General features: G+C 34.7%; 1 protein-coding gene across 1 annotated transcript in view; it reads right to left on the reverse strand.

Annotated features, from left to right (window-relative positions):
• LOC128983588 (ras association domain-containing protein 2) overlaps positions 1 to 22,390 on the reverse strand; it is a 144,666-nt gene that overhangs the window by 11,821 nt on the left and 110,455 nt on the right. Inside the window, exons 8-9 of the mRNA XM_054402923.1 lie at positions 21,262 to 21,449; positions 18,482 to 18,603 (exon numbers count right to left, since the gene is read on the reverse strand). Coding sequence (XP_054258898.1) covers positions 18,482 to 18,603; positions 21,262 to 21,449 — 310 coding nt within the window. The remainder of the gene's footprint in view (positions 1 to 18,481; positions 18,604 to 21,261; positions 21,450 to 22,390) is intronic.

Here is a 22,390-nt window from a genome sequence, read left to right on the forward strand (position 1 = left end):
TCAATCTTACACCAATATACCAATAAGTTTAATAAACCAAAATTGCACATACTCCGGACAGATTTCTTATAAAGAGATACTATGACAATATGATCAAATCTCTAGTTAATATCGTTTAGGTTGTGTATTGATTAGTCAGGACATTGATTGAATAAATAAATATTTAAACAGTAGATATATATATATATATATATACTAAAACATAAATACAGCACAAAACAAACATATAAAACATAAACGTAAAACATAAAACATAAATGTACAGTACATAAATAGCCTAATTGTTACAATAAATTAACAATGATCATTTGTTAAATTAATCAGTTCAATGTTATTTATATAATACGACCATAAAGATAGGCGAATGTCACTCGTGTTTATTAGGACAATAAGACGATATACCTTATTGTTGATTCAGGAACACGCCATGAACTCGTAGTGATTAAACTTAACTGAATTTTAATTTCTATTATAGTATATTTTTCCCTTTGAATACATGTTCTTGTTAAATTCAATTATATGTAAATTATTTTTTACATTCATAATTATTTTGTTCTTTTTATATATTTCTTCATTACATTTAAACTATATAAACTAAATTTTATACTGAGCTAGGTATGTGTACACTGGCTATCTAGTCTGCAACTAAACCAAGATTAGTTTTACTAAGAACTAATAAGCGCGCGCAAAAAAAGTCATATCTGGGTTATTTGTTCAATGGTATTTAAATACAGAGCTTTAATTACGTTTGCGTAGAAGGTAATTAAGATGTTTTTTTGAGAAAAGTTAGTAGTTAAGTGTGAAATAAACTAATTTGTCAAAGTATATGCATCAACTACCAAACTACGCCAGTTTACGTAATATCCATAAGAATAACATATACATATTTAATTTGAACTTGTTGTAATATTCTCCGTGACTAATACCGTACAAAACACTTTATTATACTCAATTATTTGTTTTTGTAAACTCTGAATTTATTTATTTAAGATAATTGTTTAAAGTTGTTGTTTAAGCTAGTTAATGTTAGTTTTCTATAGAAAGGTACAGTTTAAGTGGAAAAAAAACAATGATAGCAGATCTTGACAAGAAATAAGGAAAACCAAAGTGTAATATGGATAAGGACTGACCAAGGGACACAAGTATGTTGTTGTCAAGAACAGGGGTTTCTCAATGAGCTGCAGACAAGCCAAATTTTCCTGGTTATTGTAGCAAGTTGTTTATAATAAATTGGTGTAAGATTGTATGATTTTTAAAGAAATAAAATAAATCCCTTAAACTGGTGACAAGTTGAAGGGGAGATACAACTAGCCGCAGGTACAACTAGACGTAGGTACAAGTAGGCGTAGGTACAACTAGTCGTAGGTACAAGTAGTCGTAGGTACAAGTAGTCGTAGGTACAAGTAGTCGTAGGTACAAGTAGTCGTAGGTACAAGTAGTCGTAGGTACAAGTAGTCGTAGGTACAAGTAGACGCAGACGTATGAGGTACAAGTAGACAGTGACGTTCCCGACTAGTTGTACCTGTAGATTTTTAAGAGGTACAACTAGACGTAGAGACAACTAGTCGTAGGTACAACTAGACGTCCACTCCATCGTCAAGTTGTCTCTACAGCTTTGGACGGGGTACAACTAGACGCCTGTCACCAAAATGCAGCAGGTACAACTAGACGCCGGTACAAGTAGACATCGCCCCTTTACAGTTAGCCACTAAAGTGCATTCGACCAATTAAATGCGTTAATCAAGTCCCAAGGTTAGTGATTTCTTGGTATTAAATTTTCTCGTAAAAAGTTATCGGCAATCAAAGTTATTTCCCATTAATTGCTTTATTCATAAACAACTTTTAATTTAGGCCTAAACTTATTGGTGTCAGTAAAAAAAAAAAAACAACCTTATACTTAAACAACTTTTTGTTAATTAATATATTACGTATTCTCTAAACAATGATTGGTATATCTATTAACATTAGAAAGAAATGTGACAAAAATCACACAATGCTGAGTTTTTGGACGTTTGTAGTATTATTTCTTAAGTAGGGAGGACGTGTATTCTAGGGAAAAGTACCGGTATCAAGGATCGTCGTCAAAAAGGTTGTTATGAATAATTGTGTAGGCGTAAGTACCCAAGAGAGATGGGCTATGGGCCTATTGGCTGTATGGTCCAGCGATTGCATCACACGGTGAGTAGGAACAGAAAGTGACACATTGGAAGCGAGTTTAGCATCATCCATAAACCGTAAACCTCTGTTAATCACCCACTGCAGTTCTTTACTTTACACTTTACACAACCGCCATCGAAGCGCCGTCAATGAGTGGAAACCTTGTTTGTAAGCTATTGGCGACGATCATTAATAAATTTAAGTTTTCCAGCCCTATACAACACTGATTCAAGGTCTTCTTTCTGGTTATCTAACCTCAAGAACAATTTTATACACAAAGAATATCTGGTTCCTGACCTGGATGACGCCTAGTTATTTAATATAATTTACGGTTACACTATATTATTCCACTTGCGATTAATTAAATCCGTTATGTAAAAAAAAGTGTTTAATCTTACTTGGTTAGGATTTGCCTTCAAAATGTGATCGGAAATAGTTGTGGTATTTGTAAACAACATTTGTAAACATATCAGTGACAGCTAGAAAAAATAATCTTGATCCGAACAGCTGTTCGTTGTTTCATAGATGATTATTATGTGATAAAAATTGGACTAAACTTGACAAAAATCGCACAAAACTGCATATTTGAACGTCCGTAATTTTATTTACAAAGTAGTAAGGCCATATTTTAATGGCTAAAGACACTCTCGCCAATCCAGTGAATACATCAAAATGACTTGGATCGTGATAGGTACTCTCGTTTTCCTGGAGAAGATTGCGTAAAATGCCGTCTTGAGTGTTACAGAAAGACAGACAGACAGAAATTTAGATGAGACTTGTTTCGGCTTCTTTAATGTATAAAACGTAAAAATAACCTAAAACTTTATGATTCTGAGCAATGTACATACAAAACTCTAATTTTATTTATATAGATGGTGAATTATGGAGAAGACTGCTTAGATAAATACGCGTATTCACACTCTAAAATAGTATTAATAGAAGATTTCAACATTGACCTGTCCACTGACAGTTTTATTGCTAGTAAGTTTACTGCGACCTTATCTTCATATGATTTGCACAATGTCATAAGATCATACACAAGAGAATCTTAGGTTCACGTACCCTCATAGACCATATATTCACGAATGACAGTAACAGCCCCGAAAGCGATGTTGTCAAATCATTTTTATCTGACCATTACGCTCAAACTATAAAGCTTGAAATATCTCCATCCAATTAGGACGCAGGGGCGAAGTTTCGGTACTGTAGAAAATTTAGTGTATCAAACATGGAATCTTTTAAATATTTACTTGGACGAGAGAGCTGGGTCGATTTATACAAAGCAGAAAGCACGCAGGAAAAGTACAATATATTTAACAGCACACTTGGCCATTACTTTGAAATTTCATTTCCGAAAATAAATAAAATAAATAAGAATAAACCCAAGAAACGAATAAAACTTTCTCCAGAACTGCTTCATCTAGTGTTTCCAGTATTACGAAAAGACAAAAGACTTACATTCAGATCATTTCCTGAGACAGTACTATTTGAGACTGAAACTCAGATACAGAAACTTGATAAGAGATATTAAAGCACAATCAGTACTAAATACAATTGAAAAGTCGAGCAATAAAACAGTAGGAACTTGGAAGGTAATAAATGATATTAGACCAAAACGGAAAAGGGAACAGGAAGGCATTTCTCTTAAAAACAACAACGGTAATGTGGTGGTCAAACCAGAAGAGGTATGTGAGGCCTTCAATAAGCATTTTGTTGAAGTGGGGAGCATGCTTGTTTGAAAAAAGAAACACTCCCTCTTTCAGTTCAAATAAAAAACAAATAAACTGCTCATTTTTTCTGAGTCCCGTTACCGAGGAAGAAATTAAAAGTATAATTAACGGATTAAAAAATAAAAAGTCTGCTGGAATTGACGAAATATCCCCGAATTTGCTCAAATATATATCAGATGTTGTTACAAAACCTCTATGCCACTTGATAAGCACTTCCTTTGTTGAGGGAAGATTTCCTAGCAACCTTAAGGAGAAGACCATCACTAATAAGACCTATATTTAAGAATGGAGATAGAATGTGCTGCAACAACTACCGCCCTATAAGCCTAGTCTCGACCTTCTCCAAAGTTTTTTAGAAGGCAGTGCTGAGTAGATTGTGGATATTCCTTGAGAAACACAGCATACTATTTAAAAGTCAGCACGGGTTTGTTAAAAACAAATCAACGACAAGCGCAATTCTCAGTCACATAAACGGAATTGTAAAAGATATGGATTATAGACTAGCAGTAGCTGGGATGTTTTTTGATTTCAGTAAGGCCTTTGACCTCGTAAACCATAGACATCTCCTTAGCAAAATGAATGACATGGGCATTAGAGGCACAGCTCTCGATTGGTTTTCGTCCTATCTTGAAGGTAGAAGGCAGACTGTAATCATACCTGCAGTTGATAACACGGGCCATCTACGGAACCATGTCTCTTCTGAGGCTGTAGTGAAGAGGGGTGTGCCACAGGGGTCCGTCCTGGGGCCGATCCTCTTCCTTCTGTTCATTAATGACCTGCCATCTAGCGTAAATGAGGCAAATATATGCCTATTCGCGGACGACACTTCCCTAACTGTGTCCAGACCGAGTATGGAGGAACTGGAACTTGTCACCTTTCTGGAATCAAACTCCATTCTTCAGTGGTGTGAAGAAAATGACCTAATCTTGAACGCCCAAAAAACCCAAATAGTTCAATTTTCCATTTCTAACCGGTCAAGACGGTCCCACTATGACTTGAACATTCTCCTCGACGATACCACTATCTCTCCTTCTTCAGAAGTAAAATCCCTCGGTCTTGTCCTTGATGAAAACCTCAAATTCCACAGCCACATCGAGCACGTCAGCAAGAAAGTATCGGTGGGTATATTTATGCTGAGAGTTCTCAGCCAATCAGCCACCACTGATGTCCTATTATCAGTCTATTATGGGCTTGTTTACCCTCATCTGACTTATGCGGTTCCTGTTTGGGGGTGCGAAAGTGAGAGGACTAGGTTCTTGTTTAGGCTTCAGAGAAGGGCAATTCAAATTGTGTTTTCTATTTCCAAACAACAATCATGCAGAGATTATTTCAGAGAATTTAAAATTTTAACTTTCCCATCTATTTAAATCCTCGAAACTCTATTTTCCATAGCAAAAATACTTCCTTTTTCTCATCTGCAAAAAATTCCAGGTATCCATTGCGCAATACTTTAAATCTACCAATTCCCCGGCATTCCACTTCTTTCTTTCAAAGAAACTTTCATTACAATTCCGTAAAACTATTTAATAGTCTTCCACCTCAACTGAAGGCCGAACAAGATCCAAAAAAGTTTAGAACAGGTCTAAAGTCCATGTTGTTAGACAGATCATTTTACAGCGTCCGTGAATACCTACTTTAGTGGTCATTCACAAAGTCATGTGCGCATGTTTAGTTATTTAGTTATATAGTTTTTTCAGTAAGGAATTTTTGTTATAAAGATGTACTAAATTTATTTTTTTCTTGTATTGACTTGGCTAATGCAAGTATTGTCAGTTTGGCCCAATAAATGACTTATTGACTTATTATTATTATTGAAAATTCAAAAAAGTGTAAATTTAAAATTCCTATGTTATTCTGGGTCCGCGGAATCTGCTAACTCTGGAACTCGCTAACACCGTGTTAAATGCCCTATCTTCAAATTTGGTCGATGAGCAGAATTCGCTAACTTGTTCGGTTTCGGAATTGGCTAACTCTGGAACCCGCTAAAACGCTCTAGAGCCGGGTTAGCGAATTCCGTCCTAGTACGGAAGTCGCTAAGTCGGTCTCTCAGCGGAACTCGCTAACTCCCAATCAGAAGCCTCGCATGCCGTCCAATGGGAGCCAAGCACGAAGATTTTTGGCCAGTGTTGCTGAAAGTGTTGTGATACGTTCGTATCGGTACCATAATGTTGTATCCTACGAATAATTGAGTTCGAGCAATGTAGTCGATGTAAAATAGATGTACATTCAGAAGTATGTTTATAATTATTGTTATGATTATTATTAGCGTGGAAAATGTATTATAGTCTTATTTAAATAGCTGTTTTTTCGTTTGTAAAAAGATAGTTCATTTGGATCTTTTTCAGGGGGGAGCTCTACCTCAGCTTGGATATCTCAATACGAGGTTGCTGAACGCCGATGTCCTTAAACCACTGCATTGAACAGCGCCATGAAGAGCGCTTGCAAGACTTTCGAATCTGGGTGGTTGATCACATCGTTATCCTTAAAGTTTTTGTTTTTTTATAAACTAACTGCAGTTTCTTGTTTTTAAGTTTTTAAGAATCTATTGCACTTTTCACGTATTTTATTTTTTCTCTAAAAATTATTTGTACACGTTAAAACTAATGATAACAAACGTGTATTTTAACATTTTTACCAACCTTTGAGCCCAACATTTTTTAAATTATCAAACTTTAGAAAAACGACAAAACTACAATAATATTTAACGAAAAATATGACACCAAGATCTTTTAAATTGGTTCACAAATGGGGCTACAAACAGTAAAAACTAAAACCCTTGCATTTGCTTGCGCCAGACCTAGAGCGGAGCCTTAATGAAATATATATTTTCAAAGGCGGTAAATTGTTTCTTTTATTTGAATAATAACATTGTGAACTGCTGCAAAATAAGGATTAACTTCGTATTTTAGACTGGGCTTGTAACCTTGAATGCTTGTCCTTGATAGGTAGTGCGGGTGTTAACACTAGTGTTGGTTCTTCTTATTATTTCTGTATTATTACCGAAATTATTCCAAATAAATAGGCTCGATTTTTGTATAGGTGATATGATTTACCAAGGTACATAAATTAATTAATAACGGAAATCTAAAACGTTAACAATGTATTACAATGTTGTGTCTTTACTTTAACCAAACAAAGGAATTTAAGTGTTGTTACATTAAATGTTATTAGGAAAATATTAGGGGTCTGCGGTACAGAAAATTTAAGGTCGGTACGGTTCGGTACGGTACAATCTTTTGTTCCTCGGTTCTCCGTACAAAATCGGTACGGTACGCGGCTACCCGTATTTTTGCGGTTTTCTGCTCACAACTGTATCTAAACCATTATTTTTAACCTAAAACCTTTTATTACTACGAGGATTGTGTCAAGAAAAACCACAGTTAAGATAAAGGCTTTACCTATTTTACTCTGAGATACTTTGAATAGCCATGATAAAAGTGGTTTTAAAAATAGGATAAGAGTTTTAGGAATAAACAGGTTTGAAACATTTATTGCCAAGATGATTTCACACAACTGGTAAATTATTTCCAACCAACACAATGTCTAGTTGTTTTTAAAATTTTTAAAACTAATTTTTTTCGTGCATTTACTACGAAGACAGTGTAGTTGCCAGCTGTTCACAGCAGACGACAATGAAAAACTGAAGGTTATGATGAAGTAATGGCAAAGAGGACCTTTTTTTAAATCAGCTTCAAAACTAGTTATAAGATGAAGTTAAATCTTGCAAAGTTTTTTTCTGAAACTAAAATTTGGATTATTACAGAGTAAGCTTTTCATTTACAAAGTTAACATCCACAATATCAATCATATCAATCATTAGGTTATCTCAGGCTCAATAAAATTTTCTTAGTATATTTTAAAGCTCTTCCAAAGAATCAAAAGACCCAGGCCTAGACCTAATTATTTAGGAAGGCCTAAATTGATTAGGTTACAATGAGGGTAGCAAAATCACTATCTAGTTCATAAGATTTAGATTGCATAAAGTACCTTCAACACAATAAAAAATACAGGAAACTAAAAAAACATTTAAGCCTTAAACAGCCACATCTAACAATGTAAGCCGAGATACAGAACTGCAATGACATAATTTGAGACCAAGTAGGCTTGCATAGTAGAAGAAATTATGCAAACACAACAAACAACTATGCTTGTGGTTTCGTCAATAGAAAGATAAAATATCTATAACACATATTTTAACTTATAAAATAAGACTGTAGATTAGTTACAAGTTTAATTTGTAGCCATAAACAGTTTTATGGCAGTAGGCAATGGCCAGCGGCAAATTGAATATTAACGAAAATACTGACTGAGTTAGAGAAAACATTTAACAGTCATCATAAAACTATTGTTTTTATGATAAAATAGAATTGGGGAAAGTCGTAAAGAAATAAAAGTGATAAAACTCAACAGTTCTTGGAAGTACTTGAATACAACAATTATTGTCGTGACAAAATGTTAATGGATTTGGGACTGCTAATGGGGTTTTTATTGCATCATCGCCCTAGTAATAAATTATGAAGATCGTAAACAAACATCTGATAAGACTTTAATGTGGAACCAACTGATGTTGACTACGATAGTAAACTGAAAGTAATTTATTATTATTATAATAAGCTGTACCGAACCGAATTTGTACCGTGTAAAATGCTGTACCGAACCGATGACGGTAATTTTGTAACCGATGACGGTAATTACGTACCGACTTTTTCGGTGCACCGCAGACCCCTAGAAAATATAATCTATTTATAAAAATTCAAGCAGTATTGTAATAGTCTCTCCTATTCGAGGAAAATAACAATTAATTAGACATTGAAAAAATATAAGCTCTTGTAATTGTCGTAGACCTATGCCTACGATTTTGAGGATTAACTTACCTGTCAAATTTACATGTTAAACGTCATGAAAGAAATGCATTGTAGTAGTATTAATAAATATATTTTTAAATAGAGCCAATGGATTTTAAATAAAAATTAATCAATACATCATAAAGTGGTAATGTTTATGCAATGTTTGCTTGTATGTATGCTTGAACAAAGATCTCGACGATGGCTTCATCGATTTCCTTCAATGTTGTAAATAATTTATTTCTGGACTAAAAACTGTTTAAAGCAGTTAAAACTGCCAACAAAAATCTAATTACTAACACTCTACTAATTAATACTACTACTACTAATTAAGAACACTATAGATAGTTTATTGATAACAATTGACTAGTTTCAGCAGCCGTTTAGTTTCAGAAAAACCAGTTTTGGTCGGCAACGTAATTAGACGTTATCCGGTCTCTGTGTCCGCTTGTGTGACTGAGCCACAGACCTGGGATTGTGTAGAGATCGTATGTCTGACTGAGTAACTATTTGATATTTTATGAGTGGCAAAAAAATTAGTGACTTTTCACTCCTACTGTGTCACGAGGATGCAAACAAGTGCTTAGTTCGCCAGAGGATAGTAACAGCTCATCAGAACGGCGACCCCGACACTGTGATATGGAGAACAAGAAGGTTGGTGAGATGACATTAGGTCAATTAATGTTAAGTCTTAATAAACTCTGGGATGAAAAGTTGACAACTTTGGCCACTAAGGATGAACTGAATGTTTTTTCCAGGGAATTAGAATCCTTAAAAGAGGAGAATAATAAGCAAAAAGAGATTATTGATAACCTAAAAGTACAAAATGACACAGTTCAAGCCAAAGTTCATGACGTAGAAAGCAGGTCACGGAGAAACAACTTAATTTTTAAAGGCTTAAGGTGGCAGGGAGACAAGGTCACCTGTAAAGAAATAATTCAGCGGTTCCTGCAGGAGGTTATAGGTTACACAAACAATGTCAGGATTAACCGAGCTCATTTTATTGGAGAGAGATATAAAAAAGCTATAATCGCTCTCATTCCAGAAGATGTAGATTGATTATATAATGATGCATGCACGCAATCTGCGAGATACAGGCTACGTAGTCAACAGGGATTATACCAAAGAAGTGAGGACCAAGAGAGCCCATCTAATGGCAGTAAGGACAAAGCTGGAGAGAGTCACTAATAAAAAAAATATCAAGCTTAGATTTGAACACCTAATAATCAAAGGTGAAAGGTTTACCTGGGAGAATAAGTCACTAAGGGTAGGGCTAGAGGATGGAGGAGTTGTCCTGAAGAGTATGTTCGTTATAGACTTGGCAGCCTTTCTGTCAGACCTGGCAACCAACGGACCCAGAAGACAAGACTGACCAAGAATGACCAAGATGACGGGCGACCTACAGTGACAACAGCAGCCGGACCAGGACCAACGCCACAGGCTTGAGGGGGCAACGCCAAAGAAGTGGATTTAGGGGATGGACATGCCTTTAGAATAATATCCTAATAATGTATGTGGTCTAAAAAGTAAGGTCAGGGGAGAAAGTAGTAATTGTTTAAAAAATGTATTAATGAAATAAGTATGATGTAAATTTTTTTGTTGGAAACCTTTATAACGGAAGAAGATAGGGAATTTATTTCAAAGTTATTTTTTTACTACAGGTGATCATTTAAGTTTGCCGTTAGGACAGCAAATTTTGGTAGGGCTAAGGGAGGTTTAATTTCTTGAAGGTTTAATGAAATTCTCAATGTATCATGTTTAGAAGGCCCAGGCCCCTTTTTTATTTGACACCAAGGGAAAGTGCCTCGGGGGACAGGATGTTTTCCAGGAATGTTTTCTGCGTTAAAAACTAATGATAGCTTAGCAGTTGCATAATATTTCATATAGGAGTTGTTTATTTATCGGTGCATCAAACAGGACTTGACATGTTAGAGTCCCAATGTGAATTTGATGCTCTAATACTTAAATTCTCTAAGGCATTAACTGTAAAAATATTTTTAATTAGACTAATATAACAATAATGATACAATCTAAGGGGTTAGGGGGGTAACAATATTTTAGGTGGTTTTAGGCTCCCTTGGGTGGTGGGGGGGGGGGATTAACATCATCGGTGCAAAGAAGAATGGACTTCCTTTGGGGGCTAACCTGGCTGCAACAAAATTTTTAAATATCTTGAACATCTATGAACAGTTTAACATCAATTTTCTAAAGGGGGGACTTTGAAGGAGGGAGGCTTAAGATGGGATTGGTAACTATATATTTTTTTCCATTTATTTATGCCCATGAAACCAATCCACTCTCATAATTTTATCAAGTCTATAGTCTGTTCTGTTATTTTTAGAGTTTTACTTTTACTTTTATTACTTTTACTTTTATTAGTTTTAATTGTAGCTTTTAACATTTAAATAAGGACATAGCTGAACTTGTAACAAACTTTTTTTTAATAACACTAACACCGAAACCCCGGTCTGACAGGCCCATGGGAATTTTCACAAACGCATTATGCCAACACTGTTTACTTGGGAGATTCCATTCCCCCAATACCTTCCCCCCTTTTCCTACCCTACCTATTGATATACTTTTTGTTTGTTTCGAATGGGTGCGTTACCTTGACAGGATGTCTGTTCCTAACATGCCCGTCTCAGATGCCCAGCGTTAGTGTATTTTAAAGCGGGGTCTCAAAGGCCAAGGGTTTCGGTTTGTGTGTTTCTAAGTGGGGTTTATCATTTTTCAAATGGGGTCTCATAGACCAGGGGTTTCGGTTAACGTCAGCCTAGGTAGGGTTTCGGTATTAGTGTTAAAACCATTCTAATTATTGATCTTATTTACATAATACAAAACCAAAAACATATGATATTAAACTATTAACTGTTTGACAGTTTCTAGGAGGCAGAACATTTTGCCATTACACAATAAAGTACTATAAGTAATTTCAACATACCCCCTTGATGGTAAAATGTTCTCTTTATCTTTAAACTGTCAACATGTCTCTGAATTTGTTGTAGTTTGGATACGTGAGAGGTTTTGTGAACAAGTCAGCTATCTGATCATCAGTCGGGCAGTATTTAATTTCAAATTCTTGATTCTGATATTTTTCACTCAGATAATGAAATTTCACCTCAATAGCCTATGTCTTCTTCCTGTTAAACTTAACTGACCAGATTTAATTAGTTTTTTAGAACTTTGGTTGTCCACATACAAAGTCACTTTTACTTGTTTTCCCGTTAATCTCTTCAATCAAAGTTTTCAGATATGTGAATTCCGTACAGCAATGTGCAGCGGCAATGTACTCAGCCTCTATTGTAGATTTTGCAACAGTGTTCTGTTTTCGTGATCGCCATGATATTGGTCCTCCAGCATAAATTATAACTTAACCAGTGGTACTTTTTCTTTGATTCTTATCACCAGCATAATCAGCATTGCTGTATGCAATAAGTTCAAGTACTTCTTTTTCTCGTTCTTGTGACTTAGAGAACTTTATTCTTCTGTCTTGGGTACCTTTAAGATATCTTAGAGTTCTTTTAACATTTTGAACATCTTCTTTCTTAGGTCTCTCAATGAATCTACTTTCGTAACTAACTGCATATGACAAATCAGGTCTAGTTTTACTTGTGAGATGTAGTAAGCTTGCAATAAATTCTCTGTAGTTAGAAATATCATCAGATTTTAAATTTTCTTCCAGATTTTGTGGCGATATTGGGGTTTTAACTTCACATTTAGCTGTAAGTATTTTTTCTCTCTCAGCTTATTTTTCGTCAACCAATTCCCAAGTGTTGTTTATTTTAAGAGATTGTTTTTCCTCTTCTATTGCTTGCATCCACTTATCTCGATCTGAACTTTTCATCGTTTCACTATATATATATGTCATTAGCACTTGGTCTTCCTCAAAACAGTAGTCTTCATATCTTTTGGGCTTTTTTATCACTCCTCTTGGACGAAGGTTGTATCCTTCTTCTTCCATATTTTGATCCAGGTTTCTATCTTCATTTATAACTCCGCTTTGACTTTCATCATGTATTTCTTGGCTTTCTCTGGGTCTATCTTCATGTATTACTCTTTGGTGTTCTCTTGGTATATCTTCATTTATTACTCTTTCTTCATGTACTTCTTGGTGTTCTATTACTTCATTTTACCTTTCATTTATTTCTTGATGTTCTTCTACTTCATCTTCCCAATTACTGTGTTCTTCATGTCCTTCTTCAAATTGTTCAAATATTTGTTCATTTTGTTTTTTTTTTTTTTGTTTCCACAGAAAAATTTAGATGTGAAGATCACATCTCTACTTACAAATGTCTCTCTTCTTTCTGGATCCCATAGCCTGTATCCATTCGTGGCATATCCAACAAACATGGCTTCTTTACTCCTTGAGTCAAGTTTTCTTAAAGGCTTTATAACTTTGGCATATACTTTCTTGCCAAAAATCTGAAGATTACTTAAATTTGGCTTCTTTCCATACCACTTTTCAGCGGGAGTATTACTTAATCCAGTTGTAGGACTTCTATTAGCAAGGTAAGCAGCTGTTAACTCAGCTTCACCCCAAATCTCTTTGTCACATTGGGCTTCGAATAATATAGATCTGGCTTTGTTCATTAAAGTAAGATTAAGGCCCGATTTCACCAAATTCTCGCTAACGATGGTTTAGTTAATCTTTGGTTAAAACTAACCGATGATTTAAACTACAGTTAAGGAAATCTGGTTTCACCAACGAAAATGCGTCAAAACTAACGCTAGTTTTATAAACGAGAGTTTAGAGTAAAATCCAGGTGGCGGTGGCAGTGAACTGTCATAATACCCGGATGTTATGGGAGCATATTGTAAACATAACCTAGAAAATAAATCAGTGTTTATGAGGTAGTGAAAACAACTGGAGACAGCAAGCTTACAGAAATACAATAGATTCTGAGCAAAAAGCACAAAATAACCATAGAAAACAGAAATAAATAGCAAAATAATTAACATAAGCAAATAAAGGAAAAGCAATGTTGATCAAACATATTCAATTGAGGAACAAATTGATTGAGTTTTGCGGTCGAGAAAGACTCAAAATCTATCTTTTTACAGGGATTTTCAATTTTCTGTTTAACTAACTAATTTGATACATTTGAAGTAGTAAAAAAACTGGAATCAAAAGAATTACAAGAACGAGACACAATACATATAACACCAAAATAATTACCAAAATAGTAGTAGAATAATGACAATTTAATTTTAGATACTGTCCTTAATTACGTCTGACCAAACGCAAAATAATTGTTTAAACGTTGGGTTAGGGTTACCCAAAGCCGGGAAAAGGAAAAGGGAGCCTATTTTTTCAAACAATGAAAAAATAAATTTGATAATGTTGGTAGAAAACACACTTTTTAGCCGGGATAAAAGAGTGTGGATCTTAATCGCAAATCAGTTCAACGCGATCGCTGATCACAGAGATAAGCCTTTACTAAAAACCTTGTTGGATAACCTAAAGCAATGCATTATGTGAGATAGCCTAAACAGAAACCCCTAAAGTGGTTTGTATTCATTGCCTAAAGAAAAAGGATGAACGTTTTGATAGTTCATATTTAATAATAAAATCAATTTCATCTTTGTTATTAAAATCATTAACCCTTACTCTTATCCACCTAGTTCGGCGAACAACATAGGCTACTCTTCATCGCCATCATTCTCTTCTACCATTTGGCCTTTCCATATAAACTTTAAGCTGAAAAACAGCTGATATTTACTTTAACGAAGGATTAAAGAAGTTAACCGGTCAAAATTGGGCAGTTAATTATCTAACGACGGTTTAGTCTAAACTAGCTCTAACGGCGGATGGTAAAATCCGACTTCGTCAGTTAAGAGTTAACTGCAGTTAGAGCATGGTTTAACGGCGGTTTAAATGTTTGGTGAAATCGGGCCTTAGTCTTTCAGATTTCCCATTCAGTTGTGGAGTATATGGAATGGTAAAATCAATTTGGATACCCTTCTTTTTACACCAATCAATGAATTCTACATTGTTGTATTCCCCACCATTGTCATATCTTAGTTTACTGACTTTCAGATTGAAATGAGCCTCAGCTTCAGCGATATACTGTTTTATATACATTGACACTTCACCTGCTGATTTTGTACTCAACAGGTACACTTTACAAAAATGTGTATAGTCATCAAGCAATGTCAAAAAATAATTCTTAGTGTCGTATGTAGGAGGATCAATCGGACCACAAAGATCACTATGTATTATTTGTAGTGGTCTTTCAGCTCTTTGTCTCACAGTTTTGAAAGGTAATCTTACCTGTTTAGCCTTAGCACACACTGAACAGTCCAAAATAGTTTTATTCTCCTGTTTTACAAAATGTATACCTTCACACATTTCAGGAAGTTCTTGCAGTCGCTTATGATTTAGATGACCCAATTTTTTATGCCAAGTTTCTAAATTATTACCATCTTGTTCTGACATCATAACAGACTCATTGTGTACTAGATTTACTATACAGGGTGTCCCGTAACTCTCTGGACACTTGTATATAGCGTTATTCCTTAGGTCAAGACAAACACATTTCACCATAGGAACATGGGTCTGTGGTGTCTAGTTTACGGACTGTCGGTATTTATGTGTTTTTTACAAAAACATTAATAACTCCTAAACGGTTTGAGATACAGCTTTGAGATTTTGCAGAAATGTTAATCTTATTAAGACCTATTATCGTTAGAAATTATACTAAAAAATCATTAACCATTTCAAAATGGCGGCCATTTAAAATATTTGATGCCATATTTCACGAAAACCGTTAACTTTACAAAAAAATTGCAAGAGACAAAAAAGTTTGTAAATTTTATGTAGTTTTCAATGATACCTTATTTGTTAAGATTCGATAAATAATAACAGAGAAACGTGTTGTTTTCGTAATGTATTACCACCACTTTTCTCCATTTAACACGTTGGGTGCTGATGACGGGAATTCCCGCCATTGCTTAACATTGAAATAAATGCAATTTTCATGTTCAAACATGTCAACGGCACTTTAAGTGTTAAACAATGCTAAACAACGTTAAAGGAGTATTAGCATTGTTTCGGCTTTACTTTCTACTTCATAGCCACACTTTCTAAGTAATCATTCTCATCAAGTTCTACACTGTTATGATCACTTTGTGAATTGTCACATTGTTCCCCAAGCTGGCAAAGTCATAATTTATCCTGGCAATAAGTATAATCTTTATCTGAGTATAAGCTGTAGTACAAGTTAACCCATACTTTTTGCAGGAGCACCGAAAATTCTTGCAGCAAGTAGAGCAGTTACACTCACTCACTCCCATGGTCATTTATGTCCAAGGCGGGATTTGGCCGCACCAACAACTGCTTTCCATCTCTCTCGATCTTCTGCCTCTTCCACTTCTGCCCCCACTTCTCTGACGTCCTTGGAAACACTATCCCACCATCTCTTCTTGGGCCTTCCTAATGGTCGTTTCCCTTCTGGCTTTCCTATACTTGCTTCTTTTAGTAGTGAACCTCGTTCTCTCCGTAGTGCGTGTCCTGCCCACCTTATTCTCCTTGCTTTCACGTGTGCTACTACATCATAATCATTGTACATATTCCTTATCTCCCTATTATGTCTTTTTCTCCATTCTCCATTTTCTTGTATTGGTCCATATATCATTCTTAAAATTTTGTTTTCAAAAACAATCATTTTGTTTTCTTCTTTTTTATTTAAAATCCAAGTTTCAGCTCCATATGTTAATACTGGTCGAATTATACTATGATATATTTTTATTTTCGTTTTATGTGAGAGAATCTTTGAAGTCAACAATTTCTTACAAGAATACATACATTTATTGGCCTGAGCAATCCTATAATTTATTTCCATTTCTTTACTATTGTTGCTTGATATAATTACCCCTAGATATTTAAATTGTTCAACAACTTCAAAAGTATGTCCATCTATACTAAGTATCTATAAGTAGAGCAGTTGCAGTGAACAATTCTTAAAAGACTCTCTGGAGCGGCACTTTGGTTTGTCATGATTGGAGTAAAATATCCCTTTGAAATCTTCCATCCCCATCTCAAAGGACCCTCAACATTTTCCTTTCCCATCCATACAAGTATTTGATAATAGGACCGGTGGCAATGCAATAATGCATCTTTGCAGCAGATTCAGTAGAGGGGAGTATGTTAGGTTTCCCAAATGACAAGGTATTCACTACTATTTTGTTAAATAAATTGAATGTTAATTACCCCAGCGAGTCATCAGATGTTCCCCCATACAAAATTGAAATTGCTTTAGCACCAAGATTATCAATGATTTCTTTGGTCTGATTTGGGGTCAAGAAGACTCTAGAGTATTCTTATGTAACATAGGGTCTCCTTTTACAAATTTCTGAAATATTCTCTTTATTCCAATGCCATACCGACAAACAACCGAGAGGTTGTATCACACACTGTTATGGCATGTATGAACAGTAACTGGGAACACAACTCATATCCAAGCGTCTCTTTTAGTTTCAAAATGTCAAAATCTTAATTTTCCCATTTACTATATTTCTGTCGGATCTGTAGTACAATGATTTGCTGTAGAGCTTGGCATGTTATACAAGTAGGATAAGTAGATCTGTATCTTCTCCTATCACTGTCGTTGTTTCTGTTTCCGATTTGGTTACTGCAGCCAAAACAATGCTTACATCAGCATCTTTGGGAGCATTATTAACTGCACGTGCACATACTCTTTTTTTTAACTGTAGGCTCACCAGATTAATCAATTCCTGTACTTTATTCTTTACTGATAAGAAATCTTCTTTTCTTCCAGAAAACTCTGTTTTGGGAGAACAACTGACACCTGCAACTGGATGCAAGTTTTTCCCTCTTCTCATGTGTACAATCTTGAATGTTCGGCTCATCTGGATAGCTATCAAACACCACAGTGGTTCCTAAACCATAGTGAGAGACAAAAGATTTACGTATTATGATGCTATTTCTGCAAAGGTTTGACCAACTATACAAGGTAACCGGTGAATCAAAAATTCTAGATACTACAGTTTCACAGGTTTGTACCAAATTCGGTCTAAGTTGGAGGTTCAGAAGAAAATGTACAGGAAAAATACTGTAGTTTTAAAAAACTAAAAAATGGTTTTAGGGAAAACATTTTAATTTTTTTTTATTTAATGTCATCATATTGAAAAAAAAACAACCGCCGAGACTCCGATTTTATTAGACTTTTAGTATATTATTTAACAAACTTATTGGAAATGTAAACCATCAAAAAAACTTTTGGAGCATTTTTTTAAGGTTAAGGGGTTTTATTTTATATCTTGACTAGACTACTATCGACAGTCATCTAAATGTTTCTTTCTTATTTTAGGGTAGATTTTTAAATTTGAGTTTTGTTGTTTGTTTATAAAACTAGAGGGGAGGCAGTGGTTTAGGTTACTTCGCACTATTTAGGCTTAATAAGATAGTTTTTCTAAGAAACAAATAGTAAACAAAAAAGCTTTCTACATGAACTAACAATTGTCTTCAGCTGATCAAAAAAGATGATAAATCTAAAAGGGAGTACGTATTTAATCTATACTAATACTTATGATGGATGAATTTTGAAATTTTAAACCCTCTAAACACAATATTGTCTTTAAATCATCTTTGTCTACAGCACAACATTAAGTCACGGCCTACAGACAGATTTAGACAACTAGATAATTGTTTTAAAAACTTATTATTGAAAATATAAAATCATTCACAAGTAAATGATTGTTTGAAATAATTTTGATTGAAATGTTACTGACCTCATTACTGATTTCATCGGTGTTGTGTCGATCCATGAGGTACAACTTGGATACATCCTCATGAGGCCCCAGCATGACTCTCACTAACAGAGGATACTCGTCATCTTGGAGTCTCCGTTGCTCTATATCCAACCACATAGTCATTGATAAAACATAATCACTTTGGTTAGCTTTGCTGTTAGACATCATGATACATTAAAAATATATAGATACAAGTGTGATATGGATATGACACTTGATTTGGATAACTTGCTGCAATAGCTTTACAGACAAAATGTCCCATACATTAACAAATAAAGACAGCAATTATGTTAATCACTATTTAGAGAATCACTGAATATCTCAGTTATAACTCATGCCAATAATATACAACTATCTAACTAAACTGTAATCTCAGTTTAGTTGGATATGAGCAAACAATTCAATTCAAATATTTTTATTCATTTTTATGTACATTGTACAATAAATAGTGTCAAAATAATTACAATAAATAGTGTCAAAATAATTACAATAAATAGTGTCAAAATAATTACAATATGATAAGTAACCATGGCAACTTGTTGAATGCTTATTAAGGGAAACCCAAGAAATAGAAGAACAAAGAGAAAGAATAACGATGTTGTTATCTTTATACCCTTTTTACAATTTCTATTATTGTTATCTTTACTTTATGTAAGATTTTATGATTTTGTTTTATAGGTTTATAAAATAATTCTTTTTAACTACGGGAATATCAGTTTATAATTTATCAACGTGCTTCTCTTCTGAAACAGCAATACCGGATGCATAATAAAGGTCAATGACCTAAAATATTACGATTGTGCAATATTGTATTTTGATGTTGAAATTAAAATCACGACAAAAGTTGTGTATATATCCATGGTCCCTATCGTTTAATCATTTAATATGTATACAATCAATGCTAAATAATTGTGGTTAGTTCTAACTTTATTTTTTATTATTGAAAGTTTCTACACAGTAAGACAATCCAAAGTCAAACCGGGCAATGAATACCCAAAAAACAACGTATCTTGTCCAGTGATTGGAATAACACTCGCCGGCCAGTCCTTTAGGTTTAGGGAAGTAGTGCAAGTCTATATATAGCTTCAAGGTCTTACCCACCCCTTCCCTCTCCGGTCCTACTTGACTCACTACCCGCGCTCCTTTCGAGGTCATTGCCCAACCCCTCCCACCCTTCCATTGTGTTGCCTTTCTATTGTTTCTATTCTGACTTTTTTCGTGAAACATTAAATCTATTGTTTACGTAACATCACAGTAGTAGGCTATATTTTTCTACTTTGAAACAGTACTGTAAAAAAAACTATTATGCAGCGCCCCTAGTATCAGGAGCGAGACAAGCACGAGTTGACTTTCATTTGACCATGGTAGTTCTTAAATATTCAGCTATAAGAAAAAACACAAAGGAAGAAACAAAATAATAAAATATAAAATTAATTATGAAATGAACTAATTATCAAACTACACACAAATCAAAGACTGTCTCCCATTACCCACCATCATCATCATAAAACTGTCTCCTGGAATTTTGCAATATTAATAGCCCTCTTCAGCAATTGAACTAATACAGTAGAACCTAGTTAAGAATTGTTTCAAGGGGATTAGGGAAACAGTCTTGTTTTTTAGGTATTTTTATTGTTGAGAGTCCTGTAACCAAGATAATTTCGGCAAGAAAAATTTATTGAGGTTGGTTTTAATTTTTAATAAGAGATAGTCGTTTGAGGGAGATAAGTCTAACATTCTGTGTTGTGGTGTTTTAACCCCTTAACCGCCGTCTAAGTAGCCTAGTCAAAATCCGCCATTGCCACTTATTTTTGCCGTTTTTTGACGATTTTTACTTGTGATTTAAAAAATTGTACCAGTTGTTTTTTTTAAAGAAAATAGTTATCAATATTGTTTGTAGACATCTTCAAAAACATTAAGCTTTAACAATACTAAAATTTGAGATTGGGGGGGGTTGGGGTTCGGGGGTTTCTTGAGTTAGGCCTATAATAAAAATTAGGCCGACAATAAAGTCTACAACTCTAATAAATCGTCATCCTCAAGCATGTCACCAGCCATTTACGACTAATATTTACTACTCATTCAACACTACCAAGTAAATAACCACCAAAAATCACAATTATAATGACACGCATAATGTACGTAAGCATTACGTAAGCTTCCGCAAGCACGAGTTTTACTGAAACTACGAACGGAACTGATCGGGACCATTACTGACCTATAATACCACTAAAATCCACCAGATTGCAGCACTAGTCAAGCAGCACTGTCAACAACTTGTTTACGTACGTATATCAGAGATAAGGCGGGAAGTGAGCTGTTAAAAATAAAACACAACAGCTGATTACGTCAACACGAGATAACTCGTACGTGGCGGTTGCTCTGAAAACTAGTATCGCCCGGCATATCTCGTGCGTGGCGGTTAAGGGGTTAAAGGGGATTTTAAAAGGGCATTTGTAATAATTCATGTTATCATGTTGTCATGTTATTGAGGGTCGTGTAAAAGAGGTTCTACAGTAAAGTATTGGAACCATTTTCAGCATTCATTGAGCATTATCAGTGCCAACTGATATATTCACTGTCATTATATCATATCATACAATCGTAATTTATTACAGGTGATTTTGACAACTGCATAAATTTTGTGATTTTAATATAATGACAAACAACAGGCTATTTGTTATTTCCATCATGGTTAGAATGGAACTCCACCAACGGTTTTTTTTTCGCCTATCTCCAATTTCCAAGTCTTGCGTTACCTCCATTATCCCTAACGACAAAGAGTGCGAAGTTGGCAGGGTTGCTGTCAACCTTGTACTTGTCGAGCATGAGATTGATCACTTCTTGTGTGGACACTAAGGACGTCACCCACACTGACATCTGACTGCCAAATGGAGGTGTGAAGAAACTCGTCTCTCTATTGTAGAAGTGGCCATTGATAGAACACCTGCACAAAAACCCATCTTTTTAGCAACAAGACGCTGCAGGAAGCAACATCACTAACAGAATTCAACCAGTAATAATTTAGATCAGTGAACAATTTCCACACAGTCGTTCAGTGCTTATACTATTAATGTTTTGTATGTCAGTGTGAAGCAGATGACTTCAATGGTTTACTTTCAGGATAAGCTGGTTTGTTAGCCAGAATCATCAGGTTTAAGTTCAAGATCAAAGATGGTTTTAAGTAACTCATTTTATTAAAGGTGTAAACAGAAAACTAAACTGTAAATTACAAACATAAACAAACATTAGAAAATAAACTCCAGCTGATCAGCTGGTATAGCAATCCTCCCGCTTTAGTTTTCTTTGTATATTTAAAATGTTCTAATCTGGTCTACATGTCTTTTCCATATACATCCGTCTTCCGTTCTAACAAGGTAGATAACATTTCCCATTTGTTTCTCAATTTTCCCAACAGTCCATTTTTTTAAAATGGAGCTATGGTTTTTTGTATTATTCCATACCTTGTGAGAAAATCTTTGAAAGGTTTTGAAGTTAGCTGAGTTCCATTGTCTGATACCAGGACATGAGGGAACCCGAAGGTTGTTGTGCAGTGTTATTATAATAAAGAGTAAAAGGTCGAGGGTTTTGGTATAAAAGAGGTTTAATTTATGAGAGAAATAATGAGTACGTTTTGTTATGAGAGGTGATTCGCGATGAATGAATCCAACAATCGATAATGGTCATATGATGGGATGTTAAATACAAAGACATTTAAATTAATAGATGAAACAAAGACACTTGACGTAACATACCGCCCCCTTTGAACCAATGGAGTTCAACAAATTAAAATATTACTTTTAACAAAAACAAAAACTGAGGGGGGTATTTATGTAAAATTGATTGTCTGAGGAACACATTTAAGGGATGGGAAACACTTTTATCGCT

This window comes from Macrosteles quadrilineatus, unplaced genomic scaffold (genome assembly GCF_028750875.1).
Source record: "Macrosteles quadrilineatus isolate MER2022 unplaced genomic scaffold, UCM_ALF_1.0 Scaffold_1__1_contigs__length_201487025, whole genome shotgun sequence".
In the NCBI taxonomy this organism is placed as follows: Eukaryota; Metazoa; Arthropoda; class Insecta; order Hemiptera; family Cicadellidae; genus Macrosteles; species Macrosteles quadrilineatus.